This window comes from Cherax quadricarinatus, chromosome 56 (genome assembly GCF_038502225.1).
Source record: "Cherax quadricarinatus isolate ZL_2023a chromosome 56, ASM3850222v1, whole genome shotgun sequence".
Taxonomy (NCBI): Eukaryota; Metazoa; Arthropoda; class Malacostraca; order Decapoda; family Parastacidae; genus Cherax; species Cherax quadricarinatus.
Genome location: NC_091347.1, coordinates 16,867,144 through 16,886,849, shown reverse-complemented (window position 1 = coordinate 16,886,849; position 19,706 = coordinate 16,867,144). Strand labels below are relative to the sequence as shown.

The 19,706-nt window shown below is 38.9% G+C and overlaps 1 protein-coding gene across 13 annotated transcripts in view; it reads left to right on the top strand.

Annotated features, from left to right (window-relative positions):
• Window positions 1-534: 534 nt before the first annotated feature.
• LOC128700694 (syntaxin-12-like) overlaps window positions 535-19,706 on the top strand; it is a 73,639-nt gene continuing 54,467 nt past the window's right edge. For 8 of the 13 annotated variants that reach the window (XM_070097095.1, XM_070097083.1, XM_070097087.1 and 5 more), the window contains exons 1-6: window positions 535-607; window positions 10,682-10,777; window positions 11,162-11,303; window positions 11,838-11,953; window positions 13,036-13,198; window positions 14,207-14,341. In XM_070097095.1, the coding sequence (XP_069953196.1) occupies window positions 10,749-10,777; window positions 11,162-11,303; window positions 11,838-11,953; window positions 13,036-13,198; window positions 14,207-14,341 (585 nt within the window). In that variant the 5' untranslated portion in view covers window positions 535-607; window positions 10,682-10,748. The other 5 variants (XM_070097093.1, XM_070097089.1, XM_070097084.1 and 2 more) reach the window with 4 other exon arrangements.

The following is a 19,706-nucleotide window of genomic DNA, read 5'->3' as shown; positions in this document are numbered from 1 at the left end:
ATGCCCGAAATGCCTAGCCATGCTAAGCGTTCTAGTGGTACACTCTGTAATCTCAATTTTACTACATGTTAAACCAAACAATAACCAAATTTCTGTAAACTCAGCATTGTAATCCTTATAGAGAATAAACTTTGAATTTGAATTTGAATTTGGCATAACAATTTAAATTCGGATTCACGGTTGGATTTTGCTAAAATAGCTATGATGGGGCACCTCGAATAATTCATGAAATTACCAGTCTATATTTTACTTAATTAATTTATAGTGTTTTAAATAAACAACCTAAAATTTGCTTTATATATTATAGTATAAATACGCACTAATATATTTTTATTTACTAAATAACACTGAAAAATAATATGACCGGCTTGTTAAATCTTTGTTTGCACAAGAAACTATTTTTCAAGACAGTTTTTTGTACAAAAGAGGGAAACAGGGTAAAAAAAAATCTGAAGACCACACACAATAAAACTGTTTAATTAGCTAGATGAATAGTTAATTTTAATATTTAAATTAATTAATCATGAATATCGTGGGGGAGAAACAGTGTATGGGACGCTCATCATGGGGTGGTCAGCTGATAAGATATAATCTGGCAGCAGCGGAGGTACTAATATATTGCTGAATATCTCACGAGGGTTTAATACCGTTTGTGACTATAATAATAATGTTAGCTGTGATATTGGTGCACTTTTTGAAGACAGAGAATGAGTGATGGTGACTTTTTTCCTTAAATTTTGAGGACCCATTAAGGACGGATCCTTAGTAAGTTTATTTTAGTATGGGTTCACATAAGTACAATTATCATACATAGCAACGTTAATTACCCAGGATAACCCAAAAAAAGTCAAGTGATTTATTTCCATTGGGGTCTTTGATGCTAGTGATAAGCTTTTGATCCATGGAATTTGACTTTTCCTATTTAGAACGCGAACTTTATAACCTCTCAATCCCTAGGTGGTGTACCACACATTATTATTATTATTATTATTATTATTATTATTATTATTATTATTATTATTATTATTATTATTATTATTATTATTATTATTAACACATCGGCCGATTCCCACCAAGGCAGGGTGGCCCGAAAAAGAAAAACTTTCATCATTCACTCCATCACTGTCTTGCCAGAAGGGTGCTTTACACTATATTTATTTATTTATTTATTTCCAATTTGAGCACACATACAGAGGTACAAAAAAATACAGAAAGAGCAGTATGCCAAAGCCACTTATACTATGCATAGCATTACGGGCTGGCTTAAAATTAACTTAAGATTAACTAAGCAATGATGAAATCAGTGATAAAACATTAATGTAAAAGATTACTATAAAGCACAAGTGAGTATTACAAAGACAGGTCATATGGTTGCTTGCATTGTTGTACATTCAGTAGTATGGAGTATTCTGTTAGGTAGTGTATTTAAAAAATAATAAAGTTAGATTGGGTTTTAGGTTTAACATTTATGTGATATAATTGTGAGAAACATTTAAGATATACAATTTATAAGGTTCAGTTATTCAGTATTTATTTGGTTTTGGGTGAGTAAGTGATCTTTGAGAAGAGACTTGAATTTATAAACAGGTAGTGTTTCTTTTATATTTACAGGTAATGAATTCCAGATTTTAGGGCCTTTTATGTGCATTGAGTTTTTGCATAGTGTGAGATGGACACGAGGAACATCAAAGAGTGATCTGTGCCTTGTGTTATGGTCATGTGTTCTGTTGAGGTTGGCAAGGAGATGTTTGAGGGGAGGGTTAATATCAGAGTTAAGTGTTCTATGTATGTAATAGGTGCAGTAATAAGTATGGATGTTTTGTATGGTGAGTAGGTTTAGTGTATTGAATATTGGTGGAGTGTGCTGCCTGTAGTGAGAATTTGTTATCATTCTAACTGCAGCCTTTTGTTGAGTAATTAGTGGTCTGAGATGGTTAATTGTTGTTGAGCCCCATGCACAAATTCCATAGGTGAGATAGGGGTAAATAAGAGAGTGATATAGGGCCAGGAGGGCTGACTGTGGAACATAGTACCGTATCTTCGATAGTATGCCTACAGTCTTGGAAATTTTCTTAGAAATTTGTTGTATATGTGTATGAAATTTGAGTCTATTATCAAGGTGGATTCCTAAGAATTTTCCCTCTGTTAGTTTTGTGATAGGTGATCCGTTTATCATTATGTTAAGAGGGACATCTGTAGCTCTGTTACCAAACTGAATGAAGTAGGTTTTGTCAATGTTTAGTGTAAGTTTGTTAGTCCTCATCCAGGTAGATATTTTCTGTAATTCGGTATTTACAGTATTGGCTAGCGTGACTGGGCTCGGGTGAGAGAAGACGTATGTAGTGTCATCTGCAAATAGTGTGGGTTTGAGTAATTGCGAAGCATTTGGAAGGTCATTTATGTATAGGAGAAAGAGAAGAGGGCCAAGGACACTTCCCTGTGGGACACCAACTGTAATTGGTTGCGCAGAAGAGTTTGCCCCATTTGCGTACACATATTGGCTTCTGTTGCTGAGGTATGACTTGAGGTAGTTGAGGGAGTGCCCTCTTATACCATAGTGTGACAATTTTACGTGGAGCAAGTCATGGTCAACTGTATCAAAAGCTTTACGTAAGTCAATGAAGATCCCCAGTGGGACTTCTTTTTTCTCTATTGCAGTGTATATATGTTCTAGCATGTGTATAATAGCATCATTAGTATTTTTATTAGGCCTGAATCCAAATTGGCAGGGGTTGAGTATGTTTTGGGAGATAAGGTAGGAGTAGATTCGTTTATGAATTAATTTTTCAAAGATTTTTGAGAGAGGGTGTAAGTTGGATATTGGCCTATAGTTATTCAACTCTGTTTGGTCTCCTCCTTTGTGGATCGGGGTGACCCTTGCTATTTTGAGTACTGTAGGGAAGGTGGAGGATTCAATGGATTTGTTAAAGAGTGTTGCAATGATTGGTGATAGCACTTGTGACACTTTTTTGTATATAAAGGGTGGTAAGGTATTTAAATCTCCTGCCTTGTTTTTTAGTGCGTTGATAATAAGGGAGACTTCGTATGGGTTAGTCGGAGCTAGGAACAGTGTGTTCGGGTAGTTGCCGGTGAGGTAGTCATTTGGTGGGGTATCTGAGCTTGGGATTTTATTGGCAAGGTTTTGTCCTATAGTGGAGAAGAAATCATTGAGTCTGTTTGCTGTTTCTGTTGGTGGGAGTTGGGGTTCATCTGATTTTGCTAATTTTATTTCGCTATTTCGTGATATCTTTTTTGTTCCCAGAATTTCTGATAGGGTTTTCCAGGTCTTTTTTATATCACCTCGTAAGTTGGATAATCTGTTCTCATAATACAATTTTTTTGCCCTTCTTATCAGGCTGGTTAGGATTGACGAGTAACGTTTTGTTTGGTCTCTGGTTATGTGACCCATTCTGTACTGTTTTTCATATTGGTGTTTTGTATTTATGGATTTGAGAATGCTGGGTGTTAGCCAGGGACTGTTCAGTCTCTTTGCTGTCATCTGTTTAGTTTTTTTAGGGCAGTGCTTGTTATAGAGGTATTGGGTTTTTTTTAGAAAATTATTAATACATTCGTCAATATCTGTATAGGTTTCTAGCTCAGTGTGCCAATCAATGTTTGCTACTGCTGTTGTGAAGTTATTAATGGCTGCCTCATTGTGAAGTCTGAAGGTGACTTTAGTAGTGTCTTGGGGTAGTTTACCAAGAGTTGTTATGAGGAAAGTAGGGTAGTGGTCTGTGGTATTATCTGTAATTATGCCTGATTTTAAAGGGGATATGGTGTTGGTCCAGATGTGGTCAAGTAGGGAAACACTAGTCTCTGTAACTCTTGTAGGTTTTGTTACTGTTGGTAGTAACATACAGTTACTCATTGTGTTTGTGAATTCAGTAACGTGTGGGTCCTGGTCTTGCAGGAGATTTATATTGAAGTCACCTGAGAGTAGTAAGTGATCTTTGTTCATGCGTGCATCAGTTATCATACTTCCTAGATTTTGACTAAATTGGCTAATGTTTGACTGTGGAACTCTGTAGATGTTTATCAATGTGAGAGGTTTTTGTAGGTACTTGGATTTGAATTTAGCTATTATATATTCCCCATGTTCATCCCTTGTGCAAGTATTAGTGATACATTGTAGTTGGTCTGAGTAGTATATGGCTGTGCCACCCCCTTGTTGGTCTGGCCTACAGTTGTGTATGGCTGTGTAACCAGGAATGGCATAGACATCTGTACTATCAGGCTTTAGCCAGGTTTCAGTTAGTGTAATGATGGACATATTGGCATGTAAGGAATTTAGTAATGCTATGAGGTCATCGTAATGCTTGCTTAAAGATCTGATATTGTAGTTAAAGATAGTTATGTTGTTGTTGGCACTGAGAAGTGCCTTTGATTGTTCTGCAGTGTAGTAATTACAGTAACTGTTTGATTCATTTAAGTCATTAAATAAGAGGTTGGTATCAGGATCAATGCTTGTAATCATAAGATTTGTAGTGAATCTATAGTTTGAATTAAGTATAAAACAAAGTAAATAGTCTTAAGCTAAAAAATAGCACCTGGATTATTTAACAAATGTAAAATAATGAGCTAAGGGACTAATACAAATAAAGTGATGATCAAATAGTGGAGCTTGGGAATATGGTAGTAGGTAGTACTATAAAGGTAATTTTTTAAAGTTAGAATTATAGTATAAAATTATAATATAAAAGGGACTAATATAGGTTGTGGTGAACAATAAAGTGGTAATCAAATAAATGAGCTTTGGAATATAATGGCAAAATTGTGAACTTATTCTACTTTAGCACCTAAGAATAGCACCTTGATTATTTTAACAATTGTGAATATATAAACTAGGATAGTTATATAAAGCTAAAATAAAGGAGAAAATATATAAGGGACTAAAATTAAGTAATGGTAAGCAAAGTTAAATGGACAGATGGTAGGAATTATAATATAAACTTATAATATAAAAATACAATTTGAAATGGTACTTGCAATTGCACTAGAGTCTGGTATAGGTTGTTGACAAGATCAAGATTATAACTAGATTTAAATTGACAAAATAAAATTCACAATTAAAGTACCAAAAGAATAATAGTAAAAAAATAACAATGGTAATGTCTTGGTTATAATATGATAGTAAGAGGGTAGACAGGTACACAGGTACAAGGGATAATATAAAGGTTGGGGTTGAATATAAAAAACTTGAAAATTTGGCTACAAAATGTTATGGGAAGTATAAAATAATGTTTAATGTACAAAAGTAAAATTGACTGGTAGTAAATATGGTGTTTAATAAAATTTTAGTAAGTAATAATGATTACAAAAAAGTGAAAAAGTAATGTTTATTTCATTCAATATTGCACTGGTAGTTATACTTGAGGTTATATGGCAGTACAAGGTAATTAAGAGTAATCTAGGATAGTAAATGTGGTATTAAAACAGGTAAAGGTAATTAGACAAGTAATGGTTATTAAATGTCAAAAATGTTAAGAGTAAATTGAAATTTTAGTAAAAATGATATTTATTAATTTTAGTAAGTAATATCAATTGATAGTATTTAAAAAAATATGAGGTAGTAATATGGACAGAGAAAGTATCAATTCAGCTAATGTTTAAGCGAACAATAGTAAATAAGAAAATCACATAAGGTGACTTATGCTTACTAGTAAAATCACAAAATGAGGTAGTTGATTATTTAATTACTAAGAGATTGTACAATGAAATTTGAACAATAATGGAGCAAAACGTACACTACACTACGTAGGCTTTTAGGTTGGACATTGTTTAGTTGTTCTCTGTAAGATTAGTATCCCTGAGAGGAGGTTCTGACGTTTTTTGGTAAGACACTCTTTTATGTATACCTCTTTCTTTACTTTAATAGATGCAATAATTAAGTCTTTTTTCCTGTCATGTGAGTGGAATCACTGTACAGTGGACCCACGCATAACGATGGCATCACATAGCGATTATTTCGCATACCGCTTACTTTAATCGCAAAAATTTTGCCTCACATACCGCTTAAAAACCCGCTTACCAATTTTCGTCCGAGACGCGCTCACATGTTCCGCCGGTGGCATTGTTTACCAGCCAGCCTCCGCGGTAACATCCAAGCATACAATCGGAATATTTCGTATTATTACAGTGTTTTCGGTGCTTTTTCTGGAAAATAAGTGACCATGGGCCCCAAGAAAGCTTCTAGTGCCAACCCTACAGCAATAAGGGTGAGAATTACAATAGAGATGAAGAAAAAGATCATTGATAAGTATGAAAGTGGAGTGCATGTCTCCGAGCTGGCCAGGTTGTATAATAAACCCCAATCAACCATCGCTACTATTGGTGGTACAGCTGCTGCTGCTGCTGCTGCACTGTCAGCTGCTGCTGCTGCTGTAGCACCGTTGTTGGTGTGGCTTATTGAGAATACCAAGAAACAATTAACCCCAGAGGATTTGCCACCCAGGATAACCCAAAAAAGTCAGTGTCATCGAAGACTGTCTAACTTATTTCCATTGGGGTCCTTAATCTTGTCTCCCAGGATGCAACCCACACAAGTCGACTAACACCCAGGTGAACAGGGAAAAATGCCTGGAACTAGTGCACATATTGGTGAATTTAAAGCCAGCAAAGGTTGGTTTGAGAGATTTAAGAATCGTAGTGGCATACACAGTGTGATAAGGCCTGTTCTGGAAGAAAATGCCAAACAGGACCTACAGTACTCAGGAGGAAAGGCACTCCCAGGACACAGTGTCTCATCAGTCATTGCTGCATCTTCAATAAAGGTAAGTGTCATTTATTCTTCATTTAGTAGACTAGTACATGCACAATATATACTGTGCATGTACTACTCTACTATTGTGCATGTATCCTTCTCTTTGTGTGTGGGAAAATGTATATTTCATGTGGTAAAATTTTTTTTTTCATACTTTTGGGTGTCTTGCACGGATTAATTTGATTTCCATTATTTCTTATGGGGAAAATTCATTCACATAGCGATTATTTCGCATAACAATTACCCCTCTTGCACGGATTAAAATCGTTAACCGGGGGTCCACTGTACTTCCCATCTCCAGGACTCAAGTCCGGCCTGCCAGTTTCCCTGAATCCCTTCATAAATGTTACTTTGCTCACACTCCAACAGCACGTCAAGTATTAAAAACCATTTGTCTCCATTCACTCCTATCAAATACGCTCATGTGCGCTTGCTCGAAGTCCAAGCTCCTCGCACACAAAACCTCCTTTACCCCCTCCCTCCAACCCTTCCTAGGCCGACCCCTACCCCGCCTTCCCTCTACTACAGATTTATACACTCTCGAACTCATTCTGTTTTGTTCCATTCTCTACATGTCCAAACCACCTCAACAACCCCTCCTCATCCCTCTGGATAATACTTTTGGTAATCCCACACCTTCTCCTAATTTCCGAACTACGAATTCTCTGTGTTATATTCACACCACACATTGCCCTCAGACATGACATCTCCACTGCCTCCAGCCTTCTCGTTGCAACATTCATCACCCATGCTTCACACCCATACAAGAGTGTTGGTACAACTATACTCTCATACATTCCCCTTTTTGCTTCCATGGACAAAGTTCTTTGTCTCCACAGACTCCTAAGTGCACCACTCACCCTTTTCCCCTCATCAATTCTGTGATTCACCTCATCTTTCATAGACCCATCTGCTGACACATCCACTCTTAAATAGTATCTGAATACATTCACCTCCTCCATACTCTCTCCCTCCAATCTGATATCCAGTCTTTTGTCACCTAATCTTTGTGTTATCCTCATAACCTTACTCTTTCCTATATTCACTTTTAATTTTCTTCTTTTACATTTTTTTTTTTTCAACAAGTCGGCCGTCTCCCACTGAGGCAGGGTGACCCAAAAAAGAAAGAAAATCCCCAAAAAGAAAATACTTTCATCATCATTCAACACTTTCACCACACTCGCACATTATCACTGTTTTTGCAGAGGTGCTCAGAATATAACAGTCTAGAAGCATACACATATAAAGATACACAACATATCCCTCCAAACTGCCAAAATTCATCCAAATTCATCCACCAACCTCTGCAACTTCTCTTCAGAATCTCTCAAAAGCACAGTGTCATCAGCAAAGAGCAACTGTGACAACTCCCACTTTGTGTCTGATTCTTTATCTTTTAACTCCACTCCTCTTGCCAAGACCCTAGCATTCACTTCTCTTACAACCCCATCTATAAATATATTGAACAACCTCGGTGACATCACACATCCTTGTCTAAGGCCTACTTTTACTGGGAAATAATCTCCCTCTCTCCTACATACTCAAACCTGAGCCTCACTATCCTCGTAAAACTCTTCACTGCTTTCAGTAACCTACCTCCTATACCATACACCTGCAACATCTTCCACATTGACCCCCTATCTACCCTGTCATATGCCTTTTCTAAATCCATAAATGCCACAAAAACCTCTTTACCCTTATCTAAATACTGTTCACCTATATGTTTCACTGTAAACACATGGTCTACACACCCCCTACCTTTCCTAAAGCCTCCTTGTTCACCCTTACTGGTAATAAAGAGATATTCTTTAATTATTAAGAACTCTTATATAATTTTAAACATTACTGTATACATATTGAATTAAGTAGAATTGAACCCACCTGTCATATAGATAACAATAATATGGGTTATATGTGATGAAATGAGAGAAATGGCGATTATGTATATATAGGATATCCATCACCCTGTGCTAAACCCATGAAAATTAGTGCTTTTTGACTCATTTATTGCTATAAATAATAATGATAATTAACATAACATGGATAATAGTATTTTGATGGTTATAAGTAAAGATCAGTAAAGAGAAGCTTTAGTCAGGTTCTCTGCATATTGTTTCTTAGGCTATTATACATTTATAAAATGGTTTCATTAAACATAATTGTTTAAGGCATTTATTGGTGGTAAATTATTTAAATTTAAACTACGATAACCCTAAAAAGTTAGTGTGAGCTATTTCCATTGTGGTCCTCAGATGTTTGTCTCTGAATTCTGCACTTGTGTATACCTCTTTATACTTACCATATAATTACCTGGAGAGGGTTTCGGGGGTCAATGCCCCCGCGGCTCGGTCTGAGACCAGGTGTCATGGTGGATCAGGGTCTGATCAACCAGGCTGTTACTGCTGGCCACACGCAAACTGACGTATGAATCACAGCCCGGTTAGTCAGGTACTGACTTTGGGTGCCTGTCCAGTGCCTTCTTAAAGACAGCCAGGGGTCTATTGGTAATCCCCTTTATGTGTGCTGGGAGGCAGTTGAACAGTCTTGGGCCCTGGACACTTATTGTGTTGTCTCTCAATGTACTCGTGGGGCCCCTGCTTTTCATTGGGGGAATGTTGCATCTTCTGCCGAGTCTTGCTTTCATAGGGAGTGGTTTTCGTGTGCAGGTTTGGTACCAATCCCTCCAGGACCTTCCAAGTGTATATTATCATGTATCTCTCTAGCCTGCATTCCAGGGAATACAGATCAAGAAGCTTCAACCATTCCCAGTAATTTAGGTGCCTTATTGTACTTGATTCTAAAAATAAAACAAAAAAATACAGACATACAGAAACTAGTTATATGTAACTATTACAGTGCTACAATGTTGGCTTCAAAGTCTCCATTGAGAGCTACATACCATAAGGTGGCTTACACCTGAGTGGTAGCACCTACTTGCAACCAGAGGGCCTGGGATCAGTCACTGGATGGGTGGAGATGTATGGCCAGTTCTCTGTATACTGTACTTTTCCCTGTTGTTCATCTAGTATTAAATAAGTACAGTACCTGAGTGTTAATTGACTGTTGTGGGTCGCATCCTGGGAGGATGGTTTACCAGGAGGATTATACCTTATAAGGGGTAGGACTTAGAAATGAGATTAGGTGAAATAGCAGCGTTGAACATGTAAATTTCATTGTTAAAAAGGAGTTGTGTATGAGAGGCAAGTAGTAGGTGAGACAGTGCAGTAGTAGAAAGTACATTATTATTATAATAAAAAAGAAGCACTAAACCACAAGGGCTATACAGCAGTAGAAAGTACAAGTAGCCTATTTTCTACCTAAAATTTAGTAATTACTATGCTAAAAGCTGATACCAAATGGTTACTACTAAACAATGAGTACAGTAATAAAACCATATCCTTTAAGAAGTAAGTCTAGATTGTGGTGAAGAACTCTTCATCAGAAGAATTATTGCTACTCTTCCCTTGAAACCTGATTATCTCCTAATTCCCCAGCTGCTGTATAAGCCATAAGAAATAAATGTATTCCCATAGAATATGACACACTGTTTCATTTAATTTGATACATTACAATTCAGTGACAGGGACAATATTGTGACACGTGTGTTGGAACTGCATTAGTCACAGTTTGTGAAGGTAGAAATATGAGATTACTGTATATTATCTATTTATTCAAACACAGTCAATGTACTCTACATTATCTTGTTTATTTGCACATCAAGTACAGTGTTAGTATATAGGCGAAACACTAAATATGAGCAAGTCATTTGATCTGTGGCTGCTACTCGACCACCAACTATCAGAATACTGTGCTGTGGTCCAGTTATCCCACCTTGGATATAAGGTCTCAGTGTTTACCATACAGGAAGAATAAGACAGTACAGTGACTAGAACAATTCACAAATAACTCTCATCCTTCCAGGGAGATGCCTTGATGCTGGTGAAAGGATCTTGATTCAACGTATTGGGGTCACTCTCCCCTCCTGTGGATGAAAGCTAATTGTCTCCTATTTCCCAGGCACTGTATGACCTGTTTGTGTTTAGTACTTTCCCTTAAATATAACTGACTCACAAGTTGGAAATGAAAACAAAGATTTTTCAGTCTATTCTAGATCATTTTCAGGTCACTGTAATGGTCCAGCTTAACGGCGCCCCCCCCCCCCAACAAAAAAAAAAAAAAAAAAAAATCCACTTGTGGGGTAGTTGTGATTATTTTTTTGCTCAGAACCATCACCTTTTTAAGTCATTCCTATTAAGGTGGTCTTTTCTAGAACTGGCCTACAATGTTAAACAAAGCTTGCCCATGTTGTACAGTATTTCATTGCTATAATCAAATTATCTTAAAATGTCAAGAAAGTACAGTATGTCAAATATTAAAATGAATGTTGGTTATTTGTTGCAGCCTAAACAAGCAGATAATGGCGTCAGGGTACTCACGTTTAAATGGTGAGCAGAGTGGGGGAATGGGACAGAGATCATATGGAACGACTAACCCGACAGTGGGATTTGCTCCTGCAACAAATTCAGCAACCGAATTCTTTCAGGTACCATATATTATATTTTGAACTGACAAACTGTCTGAGGACTGCACTGATGTAATTCATCAGAAATAGGCATTTTTACAAAAAGTATCAATGTTCTTAAGAAGTACAGTGCCTGCACTCTGAAGGAGGGGTGTTAATGTTGCAGTTTAAAAACTGTAGTGTAAAGCACCCTTCTGGCAAGACAGTGATGGAGTGAATGATGGTGAAAGTTTTTCTTTTTCGGGCCACCCTGCCTTGGTGGGAATCGGCCAGTGTGATAATAATAATTTTTTCAAGTCATTCTTGTGCATTCTTTGTAATTTCTTGCCTTAAAATAAATGACAAAAATTATAACAGGTAAATTTATAAACACTGAAATTTCGATTTTCAGTACTGTACAACATATATTATTTTATGTGTAGGCCATATGCAAAGAACTTAATGTATTAATGTGCTCGACTTTTATCAACAGTTTGTTTTTCAGCTTAGCCATACAGTGTTATTTTTTTTCTTGGTACCCCTCTCATGCACTCATAGTTGATTTATATTTTTTAGCTATGTGACAAGATCACGACACATCTCTTCACAATCAACAATGCAACAAGTACCCTAGATAGGTCGTTAAAGCAAGTCGGGACAGCATCTGACAATCAGCAGCTACGAGATAGAATGTAAGTCAACAATTAAGAAATCAAGCCATCCATAATGTAGGTAAATATTTCTTTGTGTATAGTACCTTTGATATACCTTTAAAGAATTTCGAGAGTATATCTACTCTCTGAGCCCGGCCATGGGACAGGCTCGTCTGGTGCTCACCTGGTCAACCAGGCTGTTGCTGCTGGAGGCCTGCTGCCCCACATATCCATCACAGCCTGGTTGATCTGGCACCTGGTGAAGATACTTGTCTAGTTTCCTCTTGAAGGCTTCAACACTTGTTTCAGCAGTGTTTCTGATATCTTCTGGTAACATGTTGAAAAGTCTGGGACCCCGGATGTTGATACAGTGTTCCCTTATTGTCCCCACCGCACCCCTGCTCCTCACTGGGTTTATTTTACACTTCCTCCCATATCTCTCACTCAAGTATGTTGTTATGGCAGTGTGCAGATTTGGAACAAAGCCCTCGAGTACCTTCCAGGTATATATTATCATGTACCTCTCTCTCCTCCGCTCCAATGAGTACATGTTCAAGACTTGCAGGCATTCCCAGTAGTTTAGGTGCTTTACTGTAGTATATAGAAGTTAATATTATGATGGTGTAATTTTTGTTAAATTATGTAGATTTTGCAAAATAATTGTTGCTTAGGTAAGCAAATTATTATTATTATAATCAAAAAGATGCTTAGGTAAGCAGAAATCATTACTGACATATCACTTACAATAGTTGTAATGACAATTTATTTGTGAGTATTAGGGCAGAAAGTAAGGCATGTTTAGAAGAGTCATATTATTATTATATTGGGAAGTGCCAAAATTCTAATTGTCATACACCACCTTGAGTAGTTGATTGCAGTGAGGTTTGATCCAAGGAAAGGGAGGTGGGAAGTAGTTCCTGCACTCTGAAAGAGAGGTAGGGATGTTATAGTTTGAAGGGACATCTGAACTGTGATGTCAACATTCTTCTGGTAGGACAGTGATTGAATGAGTGATGATGAATTTATTTCCTCATTTTTAGGTCATTTTACTTTAGCAGGAGAATTAGTGCATTAAAAAAGAAAGAAAATATACTACATCTTGATCACTTTTGTGGAAGCAGTACACAGATAAACAGCAGTGCGGGAACATCGGTGCAAGAGACAACTGGATTGTTACGAACGCTTCAGCCTCTCACACATGGTGACAAACAAAGGCGCATTCAAGCAGAGAGACTTCACAATGAATTCCAGGCAACTGCATCGCGCTTTGTGGAAATTCAGAAGGTATAACATAGTGATAATAACGAAAGTTATTTTAATATTTGTAAGTACAGGGATATCTAATACTGTATTAGGTGGAGAATGTGAATGAAGATGTATAGTAAACCTATATTATTCATAAAAAACATATAGGTACTATTGAATTTCATTCAAGGCACCTTGAAATTTGGCAAATAATTTTTATTTTACTTTTATACTAGGTAAAATTACTGCAGTATAATTTTCCTCACATTCTGTTGTTACTTAAAACATTTAAGGATTAGGAAGAGGTTTAATGTGAGCCAAGTGAGCTGTGTTGAATGTAGTAAGGTTGAGCAGTTGATGCACACTCAGTACTTGACAGCATTGTGGAAGTAATAGCCACATTTTAACAAAGTGTACCAAATAAATAGGAACTCAGCACATCTTTACCAAATAAACATACATGTATAAAAGCAATAGCCAAGAAAACTACATTGGTATTGTATTAAAATGAAGGTGTGGGAGGCTGCATCTGGGTGTTGTAGAGAGAGCTTTAGCTCCCAGCAATATTAAGAGAATACAGATGTCTATCTTTTCATTATATTTCTGGATTATTTGTACAACTTTTATTTCCTGTGATCTATACATGAGAGGCCAATGATGTCATGTTGGTCTACTAACATGACATCATTGGGGGTCAGCTACATCAAATGTTTTGGATGAAGTGAAGTCAGAGTCAGCAGGGGATTAAGGCAGTCAATGTCCATCTCCACCTCTCAGATATTACTGCTATGTTCATAATATAAGTGAACATGGGCACTAACTGTCGGGGATTACCCGTACACCTTCACTGTGGATTGTTGGTGAATTGTTCCAATCATGGTAGTGTGACTTATTCTTCAAATGAATTTATTTTAATTTTTTTTTGTTTGGTTTGATGTGCCATGTCGAACCCTCCTGACGGTATAATTTGTTAACAAAATTACAAGTAAGTTTTATAATAATTGTCTTTTGTAAAGTGGGTAGATATAGGTTTGCTGTTCATTACAGAAAGTTGTGAGTTTGCTAAGGACTGCCCGGTTACCAGCAGATATGGTAGCAGTAGAGCAAGACACCACTACCACCTCCACAGATGACATGATAGCTTCAGAACATCGCAGACAGTCACAAATGAAGGAAATTCAAGTGAGGCTTTACTGTGTTGCAGTATCTTTCTTGTCCTACATTAGTGTGTTCCTTGGTAAGGATTGCATGAAAAGTGCTTAAGGCTGACAATCCATGGATTTACTTAGCAGGGTCATTTCTGTAAATCATTTAAATCCAAAGGAAAAATTTTTATATGGAGGTTAAATATTTTGATTCAAACACAAAAAATAAAAAATAAGAAGGTTCAAGGCATTTGATACAGTTCTAGGTTTTCAGTCTTTCATTAAACAGTAGGCTTTGATATACTGCAGTAGTCATGCTTATACAGTACAGTGGACCCTCGACCAACGATGGCATCGTATAATGTTAAATCCAACTAGCGATACATTTTACCGCAAAAATTTTGCCTCGACTTGCGCTAAAAAACTCGACCAACGTGATTCATTCTGTTCGAGACGCGTCCACTTGTGGCCAATGTTTACAAGCCAGCCAGCCACCGCAGTCCCATCCAAACATACAATCGGAACATTTCATATTATCACAGCGTTTCTAGTGATTGCACCTGCAAAATAAGTCGCCATGGGCCCCAAGAAAGCTTCTAGTGCCAACCCTACAGCAAAAAGGGTGAGAATTACTATGGATATGAAGAAAGAGATCATTTCCAAGTATGAAAGTGGAGTGTGTGTCTCTGAGCTGGCCAGATTGTACACAAAACCCCAATCAACCATTGCTACTATTGTGGCCAAGAAAACGGCAATCAAGGAAGCTGTTCTTGCCAAAGGTGCAACTATGTTTTTGAAACTGAGATCGCAAGTGATTGAAGATGTTGAGAGACTGTTATTGGTGTGGATAAACAAAAAACAGATAGCAGGAGATAGCATCTCTCAAGTGATCATATGTGAAAAGGCTAGGAAGTTGCATGACGATTTAATTGGAAAAATGCCTGCAACTAGTGGTGATGTGAGTGAATTTAAGGCCAGCAAAGGCTGGTTTGAGAGATTTAAGAATCGTAGTGGCATACATAGTGTGATAAGGCATGGTGAGGCTGCCAGTTAAGACCAAAAAGCAGCTGAAAAATTATTATATTTTATTATCACACCGGCCGATTCCCACCAAGGCAGGGTGGCCCGAAAAAGAAAAACTTTCACCATCATTCACTCCATCACTGTCTTGCCAGAAGGGTGCTTTACACTACAGTTTTTAAACTGCAACATTAACACCCCTCCTTCAGAGTGCAGGCACTGTACTTCCCATCTCCAGGACTCAAGTCCGGCCTGCCGGTTTCCCTGAATCCCTTCATAAATGTTACTTTGCTCACACTCCAACAGCACGTCAAGTATTAAAAACCATTTGTCTCCATTCACTCCTATCAAACACGCTCACGCATGCCTGCTGGAAGTCCAAGCCCCTCGCACACAAAACCTCCTTTACCCCCTCCCTCCAACCCTTCCTAGGCCGACCCCTACCCCGCCTTCCTTCCACTACAGACTGATACACTCTTGAAGTCATTCTGTTTCGCTCCATTCTCTCTACATGTCCGAACCACCTCAACAACCCTTCCTCAGCCCTCTGGACAACAGTTTTGGTAATCCCGCACCTCCTCCTAACTTCCAAACTACGAATTCTCTGCATTATATTCACACCACACATTGCCCTCAGACATGACATCTCCACTGCCTCCAGCCTTCTCCTCGCTGCAACATTCATCACCCACGCTTCACACCCATATAAGAGCGTTGGTAAAACTATACTCTCATACATTCCCCTCTTTGCCTCCAAGGACAAAGTTCTTTGTCTCCACAGACTCCTAAGTGCACCACTCACTCTTTTTCCCTCATCAATTCTATGATTCACCTCATCTTTCATAGACCCATCCGCTGACACGTCCACTCCCAAATATCTGAATACGTTCACCTCCTCCATACTCTCTCCCTCCAATCTGATATTCAATCTTTCATCACCTAATCTTTTTGTTATCCTCATAACCTTACTCTTTCCTGTATTCACCTTTAATTTTCTTCTTTTGCACACCCTACCAAATTCATCCACCAATCTCTGCAACTTCTCTTCAGAATCTCCCAAGAGCACAGTGTCATCAGCAAAGAGCAGCTGTGACAACTCCCACTTTGTGTGTGATTCTTTATCTTTTAACTCCACGCCTCTTGCCAAGACCCTCGCATTTACTTCTCTTACAACCCCATCTATAAATATATTAAACAACCACGGTGACATCACACATCCTTGTCTAAGGCCTACTTTTACTGGGAAAAAATTTCCCTCTTTCCTACATACTCTAACTTGAGCCTCACTATCCTCATAAAAACTCTTCACTGCTTTCAGTAACCTACCTCCTACACCATACACTTGCAACATCTGCCACATTGCCCCCCTATCCACCCTGTCATACGCCTTTTCCAAATCCATAAATGCCACAAAGACCTCTTTAGCCTTATCTAAATACTGTTCACTTATATGTTTCACTGTAAACACCTGGTCCACACACCCCCTACCTTTCCTAAAGCCTCCTTGTTCATCTGCTATCCTATTCTCCGTCTTACTCTTAATTCTTTCAATTATAACTCTACCATACACTTTACCAGGTACACTCAACAGACTTATCCCCCTATAATTTTTGCACTCTCTTTTATCCCCTTTGCCTTTATACAAAGGAACTATGCATGCTCTCTGCCAATCCCTAGGTACCTTACCCTCTTCCATACATTTATTAAATAATTGCACCAACCACTCCAAAACTATATCCCCACCTACTTTTAACATTTCTATCTTTATCCCATCAATCCCGGGTGCCTTACCCCCTTTCATTTTACCTACTGCCTCACGAACTTCCCCCACACTCACAACTGGCTCTTCCTCACTCCTACAAGATGTTATTCCTCCTTGCCCTATACACGAAATCACAGCTTCCCTATCTTCATCAACATTTAACAATTCCTCAAAATATTCCTTCCATCTTCCCAATACCTCTAACTCTCCATTTAATAACTCTCCTCTCCTATTTTTAACTGACAAATCCATTTGTTCTCTAGGCTTTCTTAACTTGTTAATCTCACTCCAAAACTTTTTCTTATTTTCAACAAAATTTGTTGATAACATCTCACCCACTCTCTCATTTGCTCTCTTTTTACATTGCTTCACCACTCTCTTAACTTCTCTCTTTTTCTCCATATACTCTTCCCTCCTTGCATCCCTCCTTGCATGTGCAGCAATTCAAGGAGTACATAGACAGTGAAGAATTGAAACCTGAACAAGTGTTTAATTGTGACGAAACAGGCCTGTTTTGGAACAAAATACCAAGCAAGACCTACATTACTCAGGAGGAAAAGGCACTCCCAGGACATAAGCCTATGAAAGATGGGCTTACTCTGTTGATGTGTGCTAATGCTAGTGGTGATTGCAAAGTGAAGCCTTTATTGAAATATCACTCTGAAACTCCCAGATTATTATAATAATCAAAAAGAAGCGCTAAGCCACAAGGGCTATACAGCGCTGCAGGGCAGGAAGGAAGCGAGGGCATCAGGTGGCAAAAGGGAGGTGGATGAGTAATAGGTTACGGATCATACCCCCAGCCGGGATTGAACCCGCGGTCATAGTCTCAAAACTCCAGCCCGTCGCGTTAGCCACTAGACCAGCTAGCCACAATAAGATTCATCCAACTAGGTATATTTCTACACCATAGGAAGGTTAGCACAGGCACCACTGTGACCACAAATGCAAGTTTTTACAGACGAATCTCCAGCTAGCGTGGCCGTGACGAACTCTAGACCATTGACTTTGTCAGTGGTCCAAGTCGGACCGAAACGTCGTCGTAAGCTTCTCTCTTTTATGTGCGGGTTATTTGTGTATCTAGCTCAAGTCCCTTCACTGCCGTCAACATGACTCAAGAAATCGTAATGACACGATTGCAAACAAACCATACCCCCGGCCAGGATTGAACCCACGGTCATAGAGTGAAGGGACTTGAGCTAGAGTTCGTCACGGCCACGCTAGCTGGAGATTCGTCTGTAAAAACTTGCATTTGTGGTCACAGTGGTGCCTGTGCTAACCTTCCTATGGTGTAGAAATATACCTAATTGGATGAATCTTATTGTGGCTAGCTGGTCTAGTGGCTAACGCGACGGGCTGGAGTTTTGAGACTCTATGACCGTGGGTTCAATCCCGGCCGGGGGTATGGTTTGTTTGCAATCGTGTCATTACGATTTCTTGAGTCAGGTTATGGATAACAGCGGGGCAGTGGATGGTGAAAGGGTAAAGGACAGCAAGAGACTGAGCTAGAAAGGGCTGAGGGGAGTTTGTGGAGTAAATCAGTCGTTGTCAAGAAGTCAATGAGAGAGTCAGGATTAAAGGAGGGTCCATCAGCAAGAAGGGAAGGTAAAGAGAGAGTAGTAGAACGAAGACGGCGTTGGAGGTAAATTCTGCGTGCTCGTTGATAGAGAGGGCAGTCTAACAGAATGTGGCTAATCGATACTGGAACTTGACACTGCTCACAGAGAGGAACAGGGTGCCTCTCCATGAGATACCCATGAGTAAGACGAGTGTGGCCAATGCGAAGGCGGGAGAGAGTGGTCTCCCAACCACAGCACTGATGACAAGACGGCGGCCAGTAACCTATGCTCGGTTTAATAGAATGAAGTTTGTTACCAAGCAGAGTTGACCAACGTTGTTGCCAACGAGCGTGACGGTGGGTAGCTATTGCAGCAAAATAGTCCAGAAATGGAACACCTCTATAGGAAATTGGTAGGTCATGTACTGCTGACCGCGCAGCAGTGTCTGCCTGTTCATTGCCCTGTACGTCGACATGACCAGGGACCCAACAAAAAATAATATCTTTATGCTTGGTAGAGATACGGCGTAGCCAAAGTTGGATACGGAGAACTAGAGGGTGAGATGTATCAAATTTTCGTATAGCCTGTAGAGCACTAAGGGAGTCTGAGACTACCACAAATGATGACACAGGCATAGATGTGATACAAATAAGTGCTGCAAGAATGGCATACAATTCAGCAGGAAAAATGCTAGCCGAAGATAGTAAATGCCCCCGCACGACGCTGTCCGGAAACACTGCTGCGAATCCGACGCCGTCTGAAGACTTAGAGCCATCTGTGTACACAGCGATGGCATGAGAATGGGAGTGGAAGTGATCAAGAAAAAGAGAGCGGGAAGCCACAGTAGGCAGTTGAGCTTTCGAGCAAGGGAGTGAGAAAGAACAGACCCGAACAGCTGGAACTTCCCAGGGGGGTAGGGAAAAGTGAGATGCTACATGAACATATAAAGGTGGTAACTGAAGGGAAGACAAGAGTGAATGTAGGCGAAGAGAAAAGGGACTGAGCAAACAGGGGCGGCGAACAAATAAAGGATGTCTACTAATATCGGTGACCATTCTATA